A 17,688-nucleotide genomic window follows, 5' to 3' on the forward strand; every position below is an offset into this window, starting at 1 on the left:
CTCCACAAAGGAATGGATAAAGACAATGTGGTGTGTGTGTGTGTGTGTGTGTGTGTGTGTGTGTGTGTAAAATGAAATAAATTCAGCCATAAAAAGGAAATGTTGCCATTTGTGAAAACATGGGTAGACCTTCAGGGCATTAGGATGATCTCACTTACATGCAGAATCTTTAAAAAAAAAAAAAAAAAAGCCAGCTCACAGAGCACCGATTGGTGGTTGCCACAGGTGGGGTCGGGGGAGGGGTCAAAATCTACAAACTTCCAGTTACAAAATAAACAAGTCATGGGGATCTAATATATAGCATTAATTAATAATACTGTATTGCATATTTGAAAGTTGCTAAGAGAGCACATTTTAAAAGAACTCATCATAAGAGTAAGATTTTGTAAATTATGTGTGGTGACTGATGTTAACTAGAGCAATCATGACCATTCTGCTATATATACAAACATCCAATGTTATAAACCTGAAACAAATAATGTTATATGTCAACTGTATCTCAATAAAAAAAAAACTGAGGACAGAGACTCAAAACAAAGAAAGAAAAAAAGAGGGGGAAATTTGACTTCAAAGTTTAAAATGTTTTTGTGCTTCAAATGAAACCATCAAGAAAATGAAAATATAGCCCACAAAATAGGAGAAAATATTTACAAATCAAATATTTGGTAAAGATTTTGTATAAGGACTACAGAAAGAACTCTTAAAACTAAACAGTAAAAAAAAAAAAAAAAAGGAAGAGCCCAATTTTAAAAAGGGCAAAGAATCCGCATAGACGTTTCTCCAAAGAAGACATACAAATGGCTAATAAGCACATGAAAAGATGCTCAACTTCACTAGTCGTCAGGGAAATGCAAATCCAAACCACAATGAGAAACCACTTCACACCCACAGGGATGGCTGGAATCAAAAAGACAAGATTAACAAGTCCTGGGAAGAAGAAATTGGAACCCTCACGCAGGGATGGCTGGAATGTAAAATGTTATAGCCTCTTGGGAAAAGTCTAGGAACTCCTCAAGAGATTAAACACACACCCACTCTATGACCTAGAAATTCCACTCCTAGATATATGCTGAAGAGAAATGGAAACATATGTCCACACAAAATCTTGTATAAGAATGTTCACAACAATATTATTCACAACAGCCAAAAAGGTGGAAACTCAGGGCTCCTGGATGGCTCAGTCCATGAAGCAGGTGCCTTCGGCTTGGGTCATGATCCTGGGGTCCTGGGACTGAGTCCCTGTGTCGGGGCTCCCTGCTCAGTGGGGAGTCTGCTTCTCCCTCTCCCTCTGACACTCGCCCTGCTTGTGTTCCTGTCAAATAAATAAAATCTTTTAAAAAGGTGGAAACTCAAATGTCCATCAACTGAAGAAACAGATCATTAAAATATGGTGTATCTCCACACAATGCGGTAATATTCAGCCACGTAAAGAGAATGAAATGCCGACCTGTGCTACAACATGAATGAACCTTGTTTGTTTGTTTTGTTTATTTATTTGACAGAGAGAAATCACAAGTAGGCAGAGAAGCAGGCAGAGAGAGGGGGAAAGCAGACTCCCTGCTGAGCAGGGAGCCCTATGCGGGGCTCGATCCCAGGACCCTGAGACCATGACCTGAACTGAAGGCAAAGGCCTAACCCACTGAGCCACCCAGGTGCCCCATGAATGAACCTTTAAACGTTAGGCTAGCGACAAGAGATTACGTATCTTCCAAGTCTTGTTTCTCTGGAGTATCCAGGACAGACTAGTCTGGAGAGAGAGAAAGCGCTGTGTGCCACTGGCCACCAGGGGCTGGTGGGAAGAGCTGCGGGGAGGAAACAGGGAGTCCCAGGTTTCTCTCTGGGGTCCCAGGAATGTTCTAAACTTCTGGTAATGACTGCACACATCTGTAGTTACACTAAAAACCACTGGAATGTATACTTTAAATGGGTTAATTGGATGATATGTGAATTATATCGCAATAAAGCTTTAAAAAATAAAAACTTGAATGGTGAGCGCCTGGCTGGCTCGGATCAGTAGAGCATGCGACTCTTGATCTTCAGGTCATGAGTTCCAGCCCCACGTTGGGTATAGAGATGACTTAAACAAATAAAACTTGAAAAAAAAAAACTTGACTGGGATCCTGGTTCTCTCGCTGGTTTTCTTGTTAACAAAACTCTTTTCTGCTCCTCCTTGCTAAGAATCGATCCGGTTCCCTTTTCAAAATAATGCAAAAAAAAAAAAATCATGCAAAAATTTATCTGAAAACAGAGTAGACCCATCTCAATAAAGTTTCTGGCACTTAATTTTCCAGAGACAGAATACACATGTGTAAACTGTGAGTGTTGCTAAAAAGTCTGTTTTCCCAGGCTTAACAGCCAAATTAAATTCTTCAATGCAGAGATGAGAACGTCAACACTAAATATCCGAAAGAAAGTCAGAAAGAAGATACTCGATCTTTTTTTTTTTTTATTTGACAGAGAGAAATCACAACTAGGCAGAGAGGCAGGCAGAGAGGCAGGCAGAGAGAGAGGAAAGGAAGCAGGCTCCCTGCAGAGCAGAGAACCCGATGTGGGGCTCGATCTCAGGACCCTGAGATCATGACCTGAGCCGAAGGCAGAGGCTTTAACCCACTGAGCCACCCAGGCGCCCCAAGATACTCGATCTTTAAGAGTACACTGCAGTATACTGAGTGTCACTATTCCTACTGCCTGGGTACCCTGAAAAACCATGACTCAACTGTTAGCGAAGCCCCAAACTTTGGGTAAAATAGCCCTTCTTTCCAATACGCCATCAGCCTTTGGTTTTTCCATTAAAATATAATTTTTTAAAGAAAATTATATCATGTATTTATTTATTTATTTTAAGATTTTTTATTTATTTATTTGACAGAGGAGAGGTCACAAGGAGGCAGAGAGGCAGGCAGAGACAGAGAGGGAAGCAGGCTCCCCACTGAACAGACAGCCCGATGCGGGCCTCGATCCCAGGACCCTGAGATCACGACCTGAGCTGAAGGCAGAGGCTTAACCCACTGAGACACCCAGGCGCCCATACCATATATTTAAAATGACAGGAGATAAATGAATAAAGATCATCTCCATTGGAAAGCAAGAGTGGCTGCTTAAAATTTCTGCTAAAGGAAGAGTAAGATGGGAAAGGATTCATCTGTGGCATGAATTTAAACACCAAGACCCTCAACTACGGATTTCGTGAACCCAGAAAGAAGGACCAGTTAGCACTGAGGCTGAGGTTCCTCTCGAGGGAGAACTTTCCGCGCAAAACTCTTCTTCGCCCCCAGGCACGGATTACACCAGTGTAATCTGTGATCCTGAGCAAAGGAACATGATGGGTCAAAGGGGCCTGCGAGCCGATCTGGCAGCGCGAACATCTGAAAAACAAACTACAGAAATGCTCTGTCTTGTGCGGCTCAGCCTCCCCTCCGGGCCTGCTGTCCTCCTCGCATCAGCGCTGCTTGGGGAAGAGGTCATGGGCAAGCCTCCACTGCGGGACACAAACAATGGTCCCTTCTGCCTGATCTTTCTCTCTCTGTACTCACCTAAACCAGGCTTTAAATACCTCCCAGAAGCCTGGGGGCTCCCCAGTTTAGATCCCCACCCAAGATCCCTTCCTTAAACACAAACGCGGGATGCCTCGTGGGCATCTTGACACGTGGGCATCTAAGCCCCTCAGAGTGAACAGGTCAAACAGAGCCAAACTGCTGCTCCTCGTCACGCACCTCTGTCTCCACGGATGACAATTCCTGCCATCCTTTTGCTTGAGCTAAAATTCTTAGAGCCGATCCCTGACTCTTCCGCTTTCTCTCGTACCGTATAACCAACCCATTAGCAAATCCTTTTGGCTCTGTCTTCAAAATATGCCCAGAATCTGAGCACCTCCAAAACCAGCTCTCTGGTTCAAGCCAGCATCATCGGTCCTAACAGTCTCCCTGCTTTAGCCTTTGTCTTCCTTTCGGCCTAGTGTCCTCGCAGCGCCCGGAAGGACAGACTCAGTCCTTTGCACAGCCCCTTCCTAGAGCTCCTCGTCTGACTCAGGGTGAAAGCCAAAGGCCTTACCAGTCCTATACACCCAGACCCGGTACCTTTCTCCCTTCATCTCTGTCTCTCTGTGTCCCTCACTGTCACTCTCTGTCCCTATCTCTCCATCTCTGCCTGTCTCTCTTTCACAAACATACACACACACACACACACACACACACACACACACACACAGAAGTTGCTTCAGCTTGTCAGTATTCTCTCATCTCTGGGCCTTTACACGCACTGTCCCCTTGCCCAGAACACCTCTCAGGACGCACTTCCTCGCCTCCGTGCTGCTCAATGTCACCTTGCTAGTGCCAGAAGGAGCCAGCCTGTCAGAGCCTTACATCTGTCAGACATATACAACGAGGGGATGGTTTGGGTGAGAAATAAATTTTAAGAAGTGCCGTGAACTGGCCTCTTGCCAGGTGCTAATTGCCTCCAGGACAAGACCTTCGTGGCAACGGAGAAGGGAAACTCACCTTGGCAACGGTCAGATAGGAGGCATCTCCCCTTGAGGGGCTTGCCTGTGCCTCTGCCCTGGGATGGGCGGGGTGCAGCTTTGTCACTGAGCCTTCCAGGGTGCTCCTTTGAGAAGATGCTATAATAGGGACATTTGCTTTCCTTGGGGACAGCTTCTAAGACTGACTGCCTCCTCTGGCGAGCGCTTACAGCCTGAGAAATGCAATGGGTAAAATGCATCTTGATTTCCTGATAGATTTTTTTTTAACATCTATTTATTTATTTGTTTATTTATTTGAAAGAGAGTGAGAGCCGGTGGCGGGAGGCAAACAGAGGGAGAGGGAGAGAATCCCATCAGACTACCCGCTGAGTGGCGTGAAGTTGGGGGGGGGGTTCCATCTCACGACCCTGAGATCATGACCTGAGCTGGACGGTTAATCGACTGAGCCACCCCGGCACGGCCCCCCGCCCCTGACAGATTTTGAACAAACTACATTTGTTTTACAAGAAAGTAAAATATTACAATTTCACATAGTGTAATATCTTCACTTACGGGAGAACATAGCTTTTACTGATAAGATATTTAACATCAAGAGCCACCCAAAACACAACTAAGATCTCGAAAAACAGAAAATAAAAGGCTTTTCTGCAATCAGAATAGATAGCACGGAGTCCGGGCACTAAAGTTCACATACATGAGTAGAAGCAGACCCCTCGGGGCCCGACTCGTGGTCTACTGACTCATAATTTGCAGACAAATCGTGTCCATGCCTACCTCACAGCAATACACTGGAAGGAGCAATGGCGGAGGGGCCAGAGGCTCTGGAAGGCCCTGCTGGTTGGCAGAAACAGTTTAAATAATAGCAGCAAGAAAGGTCGGCTAACAGGGAGGGGACGGAGGAAAAGATTAGAAAAGCAGGCATTACAAATGCAGAGGCAGAACAATCTGTACCCCGTCTAATGCCGGGACAAACAGCCCTCCCGACTCTAGGAGCCCTTGAGGCCACACTAAACACAGCACATTGAAATAACTAATGCTATTCCAAGGATAATCTGGAATCATCCAGAACAGATGCAATTATTACCAGGTGCAGGAGCCAGCAGAGGAAATAATCTTTCTGAAAAGCTTCCCCCCCAAAATGGCTACAGATCTGGGGATGGAGGAGGGGGATGGGGGGGGCGGAGGTGATTGAGTACCCGAAGGGCTAAACCTCAGTTACCCTGAAAAATCAGTTATACGGAGACACTCAGAGCACAGCGCTGCCTGGCACATGACGGCGTCGGGGCATACGTGTGCACACCATACCACAATGTAGACTATTAACTCCTGCTGTGATTAACACAGCTTCTGGAGCTGAACTCTTACAAAATAAACCTTGCAGTGAACAGGTTTTCACGACTACTTATCTGAGTTATCTGAGGTTACCTTAGATCAGTATAGTTTGCATTCTTTGGTCCTGCAAGGAATGTAAAACATTTCTTTTCTTTTTTTCCTCTTTTTTATCCCCCAACCCCATCATCAGGTAAGGAAGGTGGGAGGGGGAAAAAAACCTTTATTTGAGGACAAGTTCAAAGGTGATTTTATAATAAATGTGGGCTACTTCTGCACTAGACTTAGGGAAAGGGCGTCAATGACCTTCAGTGCCAGGATGCCTGCCACAGATGAGAGAAAGAAAGAAGATTCGCTTCTTCCTAGCTGCAGACTTATGGATCTGCTCTCTCTGAATGTTCCACAGAAACCACATATGCCAAGTTGAACCCAGAATCTGTCTGTCCTTCCTCCACCCTGTCACACTAACCAGAAACCTGGAATTAACCCATTCTAATTCCCTGCCCCTTAAACCTCACAACCAGTCACCAAGTCAAATCTCTTCTACGCTCTCAATTCTGCAAGCTTGTCCTCTTTGCCCAGAACTCACTTGGCCTGTACATTCACGCAGACTTACTCAGCCTTCTACAAATGCCTTCTAACTGGCCGCCCTACTTCTGGGCTTCCTCTCCACTGCACAGTCCACATGCTGTGGCCTCTGCACAAACACGACAATGGGAGTCATAAAAACAAGAAGCCCCACCAGGCACGGCCACTGTTGACCACTGTGCACACTGTCCAGGGTACAACCCTAGCAAGGGCACTTTTCAGGATGCGATCTGTGTGAACGGAGCCCTGAAGGGTTGTGCAGTGTACAACTTGTATAACCGCATGCAGCAACTTTGCCATGTTCCTCTGCTTACAGCACTCCTTTGGCTCCCCATTGCCCTACAAATAAAGTAAAGCCCTTTAGTATGCATTGCAAGACCACCTGATCCAGTCCCTGCCTACTTCTGCAAATTTCTCTCTCCAGTACTTTCTACACTTTACACTCCAATCATTCAAAAACAAAACAATTCCCCAAACCTACTATGCTGCTCCCTTTCTGCTTGTTTTTGTTAACTCTTAGTTCTTTTGCCTAGAATGCCCCTCTCCCTACCTATCCGCACCACACTCCATCCCCTATCCCCAATCCACCAGGAAATGTGCCCACCCTGAAGATTCAAGAAGAGGCAACCAATTCCTCTCTGGCTGCCCCTCAGCAGATACTGCACAAGCACGTGTAATTCAGCTTATTACATGGAACCACGTTTCTCCTAGCGAGTAGTTCATAAATGATCATGATTGAAACGATCTTTTGGAAAGTTCTGTACCACAATGAAAAGCTTTGTGAAGATATTTTTTATAAAATATGTGACTATTTAAAAAATTTTAAAATATATGAAATATACATGAAATCCTTTTCACATGTAAAATGATTGTACCATGGCATGTGTTCTAACAGCACGGGTACACACCACTTCCGGGACACTTTGTTGGTGCGGAAGGTGGAAGACGAGACTGCTAAAAAGGCTGAAAGGCAGAAAACTACTGCAAGCTCGTGTAAAAACAGCCACATGCAGGGAACTTCAGAACTAGGGAAAGACGAAACTTCACACAACTATAGAAGTAAGAGATATCACTGACTGTAGAACTGTCAGCTTGCATTTCAGAGCAGAACTAATTTCATTTTTGTGACAAAGCATACATTTCTCCTATGGAAGGTTTTTTTTTTTTTTTTTTTTTGAACCCTTAGGAAGATGCAGAGGGGAAAAATGAGAAAAAGACGGGAGACGCAAAGTACTCTCCACTTTCACTGAGCTGCACACGTTTGGGTGAGATTTTGTGTGGCATCCAAAAACCATTTCAGTTGCTTAAGACCTGAAAGACTTTGTGTCCCCATCACCACGCTCCCCCTTAGTGATTTATTTACATAGAGGGAGAAAATACTACTGACCACCTCAAAAACCAAGCAGGTAAGTAAGACCAGCAAGTTCTGGTCTTACAGACGGGATTCGTGGATGATCCCGAATAAGGAGGAATATTTGAAACATGTGTTGCGGCTCCCTGCTTTGCAGAAAAATCGCCAAGTCTGTTTTTCCGTTGCTAACCCCCGCCCCCCCCCTCCCCGGGCGAGGCTTAGCACCTGCTCAACCTAAACCACAAAGGCAGCGGAGGAAGACAAGTCCATCACAGGCAGTACCTCGCAGACTTGTCTGAAAAGCCCCGGCTGAACTTCAGGTCCCAGAGTTGCACCCTGCTCGCAGGGTGCCCCCGCGCCCCAGTCTGCACGGTCCCTGGGAACGTAGCTCCTCAAGAGCCCCGGAGCCGGGCAGCTCCGACGAGTGAGCCCCGGAGGCCTCGCAGCCGCCCGGTGCCCGAGTCCACGTTCCGCCGCTCACACCCCTTCCCAAACCGCCGCCGAGGCACGCAAAGTTTTGTGAGTTTGTTGGCTTTTTTGTCCTGACAGACAAACAAAAACTTCGGCCTTTGTAGCGAGAACCCCAGGGGGGCAGGAAGCTCGAGGACCAAGCCGGAAAGATGCGCCGCTCCTGGCGGGGGCAAACCCAGCGGCGGCCGCCCCGTTCCTCTCCCCTTCCTCCAACTGCGGGTCTCGGATTCCCGTGCCTCTCCGGACTCGGTTTCCCCCGCACGTGTTGCTCAACACACCCCCCCCCCCGCCCCGCTTTTCCGGCCTTCAGGGACTGTTCGAAGGGACGTGCAGCCCGGGGGAGACCGGCTTCAGGTCGGCGAGATGCGGACTGGGAAGAAGCCGTCGGGTCCCACCTGTCCCGCGCCACACGGCAGCGCTGGGGCCCGGTGGGGCGCACCTCGGCCCGGCAGCGGCGGAGGCCCGAGGAACTACGGCCGGGGGCGGGGGGCGCCCCAGCAGTGGGGAAGGGGGTGCGGGTGCGAGCGCCAGCCCGCCGGCCGGGCTGAGGAAGGAGAGGCGGGCGGCAGCGCGGGGAGGGAACTTACCTGCGACGAAGACCGCTTGCAGGAGGCAGAGGTAGCTCCGGCCGTACTTCTCGGAACTCCTCCCGCGCGGCAGGGCCACGGCCACGTCCACCTGCAGAGGGGCGGCCTGGGCGGCTGGCACCGACGCGTAGCCGTCCCGGCCCAGGCGCAGGCCCGGGGTCCCGCCGCACCGCACGGGGGCCGGGGGCGCCGAGGCCGGGCGCGCGTCCGGGGCGGCCAGCGTGGGCGAGCCCAGGTGCGGCCCGGAGTCGGCCGCCGCCATCCTCACGCCGGCGCCCGGGACCGGACCACTGGAGCCCGCCCCGCGTCCGGAGAGGGGTCCCGCCGGCGGCCGCGCTCGGCCCCGCTGCCGGGGCCTGCCCGCCCGAGCCCGCTCGTGGGGCCCGAGGCGCCAGAGGCCGGAGCGCGCGCGCCCGGAGCCCGGGAACTCCCTGCGAGTTAGCGGCTCCGGGGCACTTGCCTCTGACCGCCGCCGCCGCCGCCGGGAGGGCGACTCCTCCCGGAGCGCACACACGCCCCCGCCGAGCTTCGCCGGGGCTGAGCGGAGGCGGGGGAGGGGGAGGAGGGGCTCAAGTAGCCTAAAGGGAGAATCCCTGCAGGGACGCCCATTGTCAGGGGAGGGAAGGCCCCGCCGGCCTCGCGCACGTGGTGGGAGGAGACCGCCGGCCTCGCACTCCCATGGCAACTCGTGCGAGTCTCGGCGCTCCCCCGGCGTCCCGGCCCGCACCCGGCGGGCGGACGGTCGCCGCGCGGGGCGTCGCTCCGCGCGCGCACAGGCAGGTGGCCCTGTCGGGACCGCGGCCCTGGCCGGCGCCCGCCCTGGAGGGTCTGCAGGGGTCTGCGCGGAAGCCGGAGTACGCGCTCCCCACGCCCAGGGCTAACGCGCGCGCGCGCACACACCCTCACCGTCCAGATCCCTGACCCTAAAACGCTGGGGTCCTAGGAAGCAGCCGGTGTACACACCTGGGCTGCCATCCCTCAGGGACTTGGGAATCTTAACACGTCTTAGAGCCCAAGCGCCGAGAGAGCACAAGAAAACAGGCAAGAGGCGGCAACTCCTTGAAGAAGTCAAGTGGGAAGTCTAAGGAGCCAAAGCTCTTTCCTTTCCCCCCAAAGCCCCCAAAATGGGGCAGAGGATGGGGTTCTACGGTGCCTGGAAGAAAAGGCGTGAGCAGGGCCTGCGGGAGCCCTCCCCAGACCCCGCAGCCTGCTGTTCACGTCTGAAGCCCAGTCAACGCCCTAGGGATTCGCCCCCATTTTGCTTCTTTTTGGGAATTGCGGGTGCCAGTTCTTTCTTTAAGCCTCCGCCCTTTGGACGATTTCTGTCAGAAGAGTGGTCTGATGTTGCATAAGCCAATCATCGCGGATGGATCTTTTAAACACTCTTGGGGAATCACCGATTTATACCTGCGGAAAATGGGTGCAGGCAAGTGCACAAAAAGCAAAAGCTTTTTGCACAAAAGGCAGGAGCAAGCAAGGAAATGCGCACGCACCTCTTCCTCCAGCCGGTTTAAGCTCTGTCCGAAGGCGGCAACAGGATTGTTTTCCAGCCCCTCTCCTGAGTGTGTACAGAGGGGAGAGGAGCAAAGGCTCTTAACTGTCCCCTCTGCGGTAGCTAAGAGGACAGTAAGCATTCCACCTGTGCTACACTTGTTGATCTTTTACGACTTTAAGTTAAAAATAAATAAGAAGCAGTCTATAAAAGTACTGGACCATTCTACGGGAGTGTATTTTTATAATTATGGGGTGGAGAAGGCTTTACGTAGCATAATAAAAAAAAGTGTGTGATCCGCCTATGGAGAGATGCCTGCTATATTGTCAAGTGAAAAAAGATGCAAAACAGTCTTTGTAGTTGGGTCGCACTTTGTCAAACACTGCACGTGGATATGCATGGAAATTGGTTGGGAAGAGTATACCAGCTATCAGTGGTGGTCTCTGGAGGGTGCAACTGGGAATCACTTGGTTGTGGGGCAACTCTGGCTTTTTGCTGTATAAGTAATTATGTTAAACTTTTTGCAATGGCCAGTGGTTTTTGTGTGTGTGTGTGTGTGACTCATTTTTGTAAAGATCTTATTTTTTTAAGTTGTTTTAAGTTATTTGACAGAGAGAAACACAGCGAGAGAGGGAACACAAGCAGGGGGAGTGGGAGAGGGAGAAGCAGGCCTCCCCATGAGCAGGGAGCCCCATGCCAGCCTGCCCCCGGAGGGAACTGGGTGTGGGGCTGGGCTCAATGTGGGGCTTGATAGGGGGCTCGATGGGGGAGCTCCATGCAGGGCTCCATGTGGGGCTGGATCCCAGGACCCTGGGATCAGGACCTCAGCGGAAGGCAGATGCTTAACAACCCTGCAACTCATTTCTTAAGTAAAGAAGGAAATAGAAAAACTAAGTTTAGCTTCAGAAATCTATTAAAAATTAACAATGAAAATGAATTTTGTAAATATAAAAGCAATAGAAAAATCAAAAAGGGAAAGATCTATGAATTGACAAAAATGTTCAACTTCCATATGATTAAAACTCATAAAGTCAAACCAAGATGGAAAGTTATTTGCAAAGAATATAGCAATCAGAATAGTATCCTTGGGGTGCCTGAGTGGCTCAATGGGTTAAAGCCTCTGCCTTCAGCTCAGGTCATGATCCCAGGGACCTGGGATCGAGCCCCCAATTGGGCTCTCTGCTTGGCGGGATGCCTACTTCCCTTCCTCTCTCTGCCTGCCTCTCTGTCTACTTGTAATCTCTGTCTGTCGAATAAATAAATAAAATCTTTAAAAAAAAAAAAAGAATAATATCTTTGGGGTGCCTGGCTGGCTGTTAGTAGAACATGTGACCCTTGATCTGGGGGTGGTGAGTTTCAGCCCCACGTTGGGCATAAAAATTATTTTAAAAAATAAAATAAAGAATATCCTTCAAGGGACCCAGAATAACCAAAACAATCTTGAAACAAACAAAGTTGGAGGACTCAAACTTCCTGATTCCAAAACTTGCTACAAAGCTGCAGGAATCAAAACAGTGTGAGACCAAAGTAAGAATGTACTTACAGATTAGGGTAAGATAATTGAGAGTCCAGAAATAAACTTTTACATCTAGCTAGAGTCAATTAATTTTTTTTTACCAGAGTGCCAAGGCAATTCAATGGAAAAAGCATTTTCTTTCCAACAAACAGTCCTGGGACAACTGAGTATCCATATTTGAAAGAATGAAGTTGGACCGATAGCTTATGTCATAAACAAAAATTATTCAAAGTAGATCAATGATCTAAATGTAAGTGTTAAAATGACAAAACTGTTCATGACCTTGAATAAGGTATTAATCTTAGAACCTTGAATTAAGCAATGGTTTATTAGCTATCCCACCAAAAGCACAGGCAACAAAAAACAAACTGGAAAAACTAAGTATCATAAAAAAAATTTTTAATTGTGCTTCAAAGAACACTATCAATAGAGTGAAAAGAGAGCTCACAGAATGGGACAAAATCTTTAGAGATCATATAGCTGACAAGAGTCTAGTGTCCACAATATATAAAGAACTCTTACAACTCTTAAGATAAAAAGACAAACCAATTTAAAAATGGGTGAAGGATTTGAATGGACATTTCTTCAAAGAAGATGTATAAATGGTCAAGAAGTATATGGAAAGAGGGGCGCCTGGGTGGCTCACTTGGTTAAGTGCCGGACTCTCTTTTTTTTTTTAAAGATTTTATTTATTTATTTATTTGGCAGAGAGAGATCACAAGTAGGCAGAGAGGCAGGCAGAGAGAGAGAGAGAGAGAGAGAGAGGGAAGCAGGCTCCCTGCTGAGCAGAGAGCCCAATGCGGGACTCGATCCCAGGACCCTGAGTCCATGACCTGAGCCGAAGGCAGCGGCTTAACCCACTGAGCCACCCAAGCGCCCAAGTGCTGGACTCTTGATCTCAGTTCAGATCTTGATCTCAGAATCTGGAGTTTGAGCGAAGCATTGCGCTCCGTGCACTGTGGTGCCTACTTTAAAAAAAAAAAAAAGCATATGGAAAGATACTCAGTATCATTAGCCATCAGGTAAATGCAAGTCAGAACTACAGTGCAATACCAGAGGGGCCTGGCTGGCTCAGTCAGTAGAGCATGAAACCTCTTTCTTTCTTTCTTTCCTTCTTTCTTTCTTTTTGGTAAGCTTTTGTTTTTAAATAATCTCCACACCCAGCACGAGGCTCAAACCTACAACCCCACGATCAAGAGCTGCATGCCAGTCACCCTGAGCATGACTCTCTGGATTATGAGTTCAAGCCCTACACCGAATGTAGAGATTACTTAAAAATAAAATCTTCTTTTAAAAAAAAACTATTACAGTGTAACACCACTTCACGCTCACTGGAATGATTATAATCAAAAAGACAGACAGAAACAAGGGTTGGTAACGTAGAGAAAATGGAACCCTTGTCATTTTTGATAAGAGTAAAATATTTCAGTCACCGTGGGAAACAGTCTGGCAGTTCCTCAAAAAGTTAAATATAGGGGCGCCTGGGTGGCTTAGTGGGTTAAAGCCTCTGCCTTCGGCTCGGGTCGTGATCTCAGGGTCCTGTGATCGAGCCCCACGTCGGGCTCTCTGTTCAGCAGGAGGCCTGCTTCCCCCTCTCTCTCTGCCTGCCTTTCTGCCTGCTTGTGATCTCTGTCTGTCAAATAAATAAATAAATCTTTAAAAAAAAAAAAGTTAAATATAAAGTTAGTGCATAACCCCAGCAATTCCACTCCCAGGTAGCTACCGAAGAGGAATGAAAACATGTCTACACAAAGACTTGTGCACAAATGTTCAAAGCAGCATTATTGATAATAACCAAAAGGTTGAAACAACTTAAATGTCCATCAACAGATGAACGGAGAAACAAAATGTGGTGTAGTGGAATATTATTTGGCTTTAAAAAAAAACAGAATGAGGGGCGCCAGGGTGACTCAGTCATTAAGCATCTGCCTTTGGCTCAGGTCATGATCCCAGTTTCCGGGGATCAAGCCCCGCATCGGGCTCCCCTGCTCTGCAGGAAACCCGCTTCTCCCTCTTCCGCTCCTCCTACTTGTGTTCCCTCTCTCACTGTCTCTCCTCTCTGTCAAACAAATAAATAAAATCTTTAAAAAATATAAAAATAAGAATAAAAAAGGAATGAAATTCTGTTACATGCTGCAATATGGATGAGCTTTGAAAAAACATACTAAAAGTGAAAGACGTCAGCCACAAAAGACGGCATATTTTATGATCCCGTTTGCATGAAGTGTCCAGAATAAACACATATGTAGAGACAGAAAGTAGAATAGTGGTTGCCAGGGAATGGGGAGGATGGAGGGATTGGGAGTAACAGCTAAGGATATTAGAGTTCCTTTTTAGGGTAGTGAAATGTTCTGAAATTGATTGTGCTGATGAACGTTTAAATCTGTAAGTATACCAAAAGTCATTAAATTGTGTATAATTTAAATATAAATTATAAAATGTATGGTATTTTAATTTTACCTTAATAAAACTGCCAAGTGATATCCTTAACATGTAAAGAGCATTTATAAATTAATAAGAAAATGCAATGGAAATGGTCAAAAAATAGAAACAGATAACCCTCAGGAGAAAAATTTTAAAAATCTAATATATATATATATTATATACATATATATGTATATATATATATTATATACATATATATGTATATATATATTATATACATATATATGTATATATATGTATACATATACATATATATGTATACATATATATATACTTCATGCCATATGTATATAATATATATACATATATAATGTATATGTGTTAATGTTTACCCTTGGTGATAGTAAAAATCAACTTTAAAAATCCCAAGATAACAAAAAAAAAAAAAAACAAAACCCAAGATACCAGTTTTCACTCATCAAATTGGCAAAGACTTTTAATACTCAACACTGGTTAACATGGTGAGCCAGGAACTTTCATGTACTACAGGAGTATAAGTTGGTATGACCCTTCTGGAAAGCAATTTGGCAATCAGTATTAAGAACCTTAAAATGTACATATGCTTTGACTCAGCAAATCTCCTTCAAGGAATTTCCTCTATGAAAATGATCAGCTATTTTGGCAAAGATTTATATACAGGCATGTTTTCTACAACATTATCATAGTCCCAAATCAGAAGCAATCTACATGTCAACAAAGAGCAGGATTAATAGGTTATGATACATTTATAAATTGGATTATTAGGCAGTTAATAAAAATGACATTCCCCCGTGGTGATGGAATTGTTCTGTATCTCGACTGTATCAATATCAACATACTGGTCACGGTATTGCATTATAGTTTTGCAAGGTGATGTCATTGGGGGAAGCTGGGCATAGGGCATATGACAGCTCTCTATATTCTTCCTTACAACTGCTTCTAAATGTACAATTATCTTAAAATACAAAATCAGGGGCACCTGGGTGGCTCAGTCTGTTGAGCATATGACGCTTGGTTTCAGCTGAGGTCGTGATCTCAGGGTCTTGAGATCCAGCCCCGAGGCAGGCTCTGCGCTCAGCACAATCTGCTTGGGATTCTCGCCTTCTCCTTCTGCCCCTCTGCTCCCCCTGTTTGCCTGCTCCCTCTCTAAATAAATAAGTTTTTTAAATGACATTACTGAAGAATTTTTAAGAACATGAGAAAGTATTCATGCTCTATTATTGGTTGGATTGTCTGTCTGCAGCATGAACGTGGAGCATGATCACAGCTTCATGCCATCTATAAGCACTGAAAAAAATGTTGGAAGAAACACAGAGTAGATAGACAGATAGACAGACACAGGTGATAGATAAATACATAAGCAAAGTGATGAGAATGCGAAGACCGGGCTTACATTAGCTCCTTTCCTTTCACCCATAGAACAGTGAATTATCCCATCATTAGAAATTATCTCCTTGGGGCGTCTGGGTGGCTCAGTGGGTTAAAGCCTCTGCCTTCGGCTCAGGTCATGATCCGAGGGTCCTGGGATCGAGCCCCGCATTGGGCTCTCTGCTCAGCAGGGAGCCTGCTTCCTCCCCCTCTCTCTCTGCCTGCCTCTCTGCCTACTTGTGATCTCTGTCTGTCAAATAAATAAATAAAATCTTAAAAAAAAGAAATTATTTCCTCTGTGAAGTTTTGTCCCATTTTCTGAGCCTGACACCTTCCCTCAGGTCTCTTTGTCCTGTCTCCCTTCCCCTGGTTCTCATCAGGCGTAACTGCTCACAGGTCAGTCATTTAGATAGGTTCTGAGGTTCCCGAGGACCTGGGAAAGGTCTTACTAAACCCTGTCTTCCAGGGCCTGGCACACAGCGCTCCGAATGTGGGTTAATCCAGACGGGTGAATAAAGCAATAACGGATGAACGGTCCTCGATTCTACTGCGGACCCTTATTCGGAAGAACGCCAACCTCAGGGGTTCTCAGGGCTGAAGAAGAAAATGCAGACTGCAGACTGACTCCGTCTTCCCCAGTTTTTATAGGATGTCACTTACCCTACACTGAGTTGTCCTACAGAGCAGCCCTTTCTGTAACTAACATCTTTGGAAATAGGGTCCTTTGGGATTTCGTTAATGTCCTTGGATGAAAGCCAAGGATGAACTCGACTCACAAAAAATTCCTTTCTCTAGTAAGAGTGATTTGAAATAATTTCATCCCATTTACCTGAATCCATAAATCTCATCCCTCCCAGGCAGAACGGGGGAATTTGAGTAAAAGGGAATCCTATTTTATTACAGCAAATACGACACAGGTTTTGAGACACCCGAACCTCTGAAATGCCAAAAGTGGAAGGGGACGGTAGAATTAAAAGGTATCCTTATTTGCTCCTTATTACCTTTGATTTTGAGAAGGTTCTGCTGAATTCAGGAAGTCTATTGACATGGGACAGGATTACCAAATGAAAACCCATTCGGAGGATAGAAATAATAGCAACCTCACAATTTGTATAGGTTAAATATGGCTATATATTTAGAGGGCTGTATCGAGTTCCATGTTATGCTACGTTCTTTTCCATGCACACGGAGGGTATCTGTCATTTTTGCCTGCCTAGCATTTATGTATTTCAACGTCCATGTGGAGAATCTTACCCACCCCATTATATGTATAAAGTTTATTTAAGTCATCTCTATACTCAGCGTGGAGCTCAAACTCATGACCTTGAGATCAAGAGCTGTATGCTCTAGTGACTAAGCCAGCCCGGTGCCTTGTCCCTGCCCCACTCTAAATCCATGTGTTGCAGACAAGACTGCCGGTAACACACACACACACACACATGCATGCACGCACACATACACAGACCCTTAGGAAGGTGACCCAAGTCTAGTAAATTGGTGTGTTCCGTCCCTTGGCCACTGTGATAGGCTTAAACCAATGAGATACCATCCCAGAGCTATTGGGAACGACTGAATGGGAGAATACCTCTTCACTGGGGTTGTCAGTTCCGGGCTGAGGTAAGCGTGGGGCTTGCTGGAGAATGAAGTCAGTGTCATGAGTGCAGTTACTGGAACATCTGGACCCAGCCATGCCTGAAACCATACCCACCGTCTGGATTTTTCAGTTACAAAGATCAATACATTTTCTTTTATGCTTAAACCTATTTGCAGTTGGGTTTCTATCACTTGCAACCAAAAGAACCCCAATTATCTAACATGATTAATGCAACATATAATCTCATTTAATTCAGGATTGGCGTCGTGAAACCTAGATGCGTTTATAAACCCAGAGTAGCATGTTAAATCCAGAGGCGCCTCTTTGACACCCTGGGCTAAGTAAATTCAAAGAGATTAAGTGTTCGGTCTGAGCTAGGTCCTTGACATTGACTTAAAATTCACCCCTTCTCAGGAAACTCCACAGAAATCTTTTCATTTGTTATTTTTTAAAATGTTTCAGTAGTTGCCATTTTAAAAGCCAAAATTTTG

The 17,688-nt window shown here is 46.4% G+C and overlaps 1 protein-coding gene across 1 annotated transcript in view; it reads right to left on the reverse strand.

The window, feature by feature from the left end:
• MCF2 (MCF.2 cell line derived transforming sequence) overlaps positions 1-9,258 on the reverse strand; it is a 108,451-nt gene extending 99,193 nt beyond the window's left edge. Inside the window, exon 1 of the mRNA XM_045996216.1 lies at positions 8,804-9,258. Coding sequence (XP_045852172.1) covers positions 8,804-9,065 — 262 coding nt within the window. The 5' untranslated portion in view covers positions 9,066-9,258. The remainder of the gene's footprint in view (positions 1-8,803) is intronic.
• Positions 9,259-17,688: the final 8,430 nt, after the last annotated feature.

The sequence above is a fragment of the Meles meles genome, chromosome X, assembly GCF_922984935.1.
Source record: "Meles meles chromosome X, mMelMel3.1 paternal haplotype, whole genome shotgun sequence".
NCBI lineage: Eukaryota > Metazoa > Chordata > Mammalia > Carnivora > Mustelidae > Meles > Meles meles.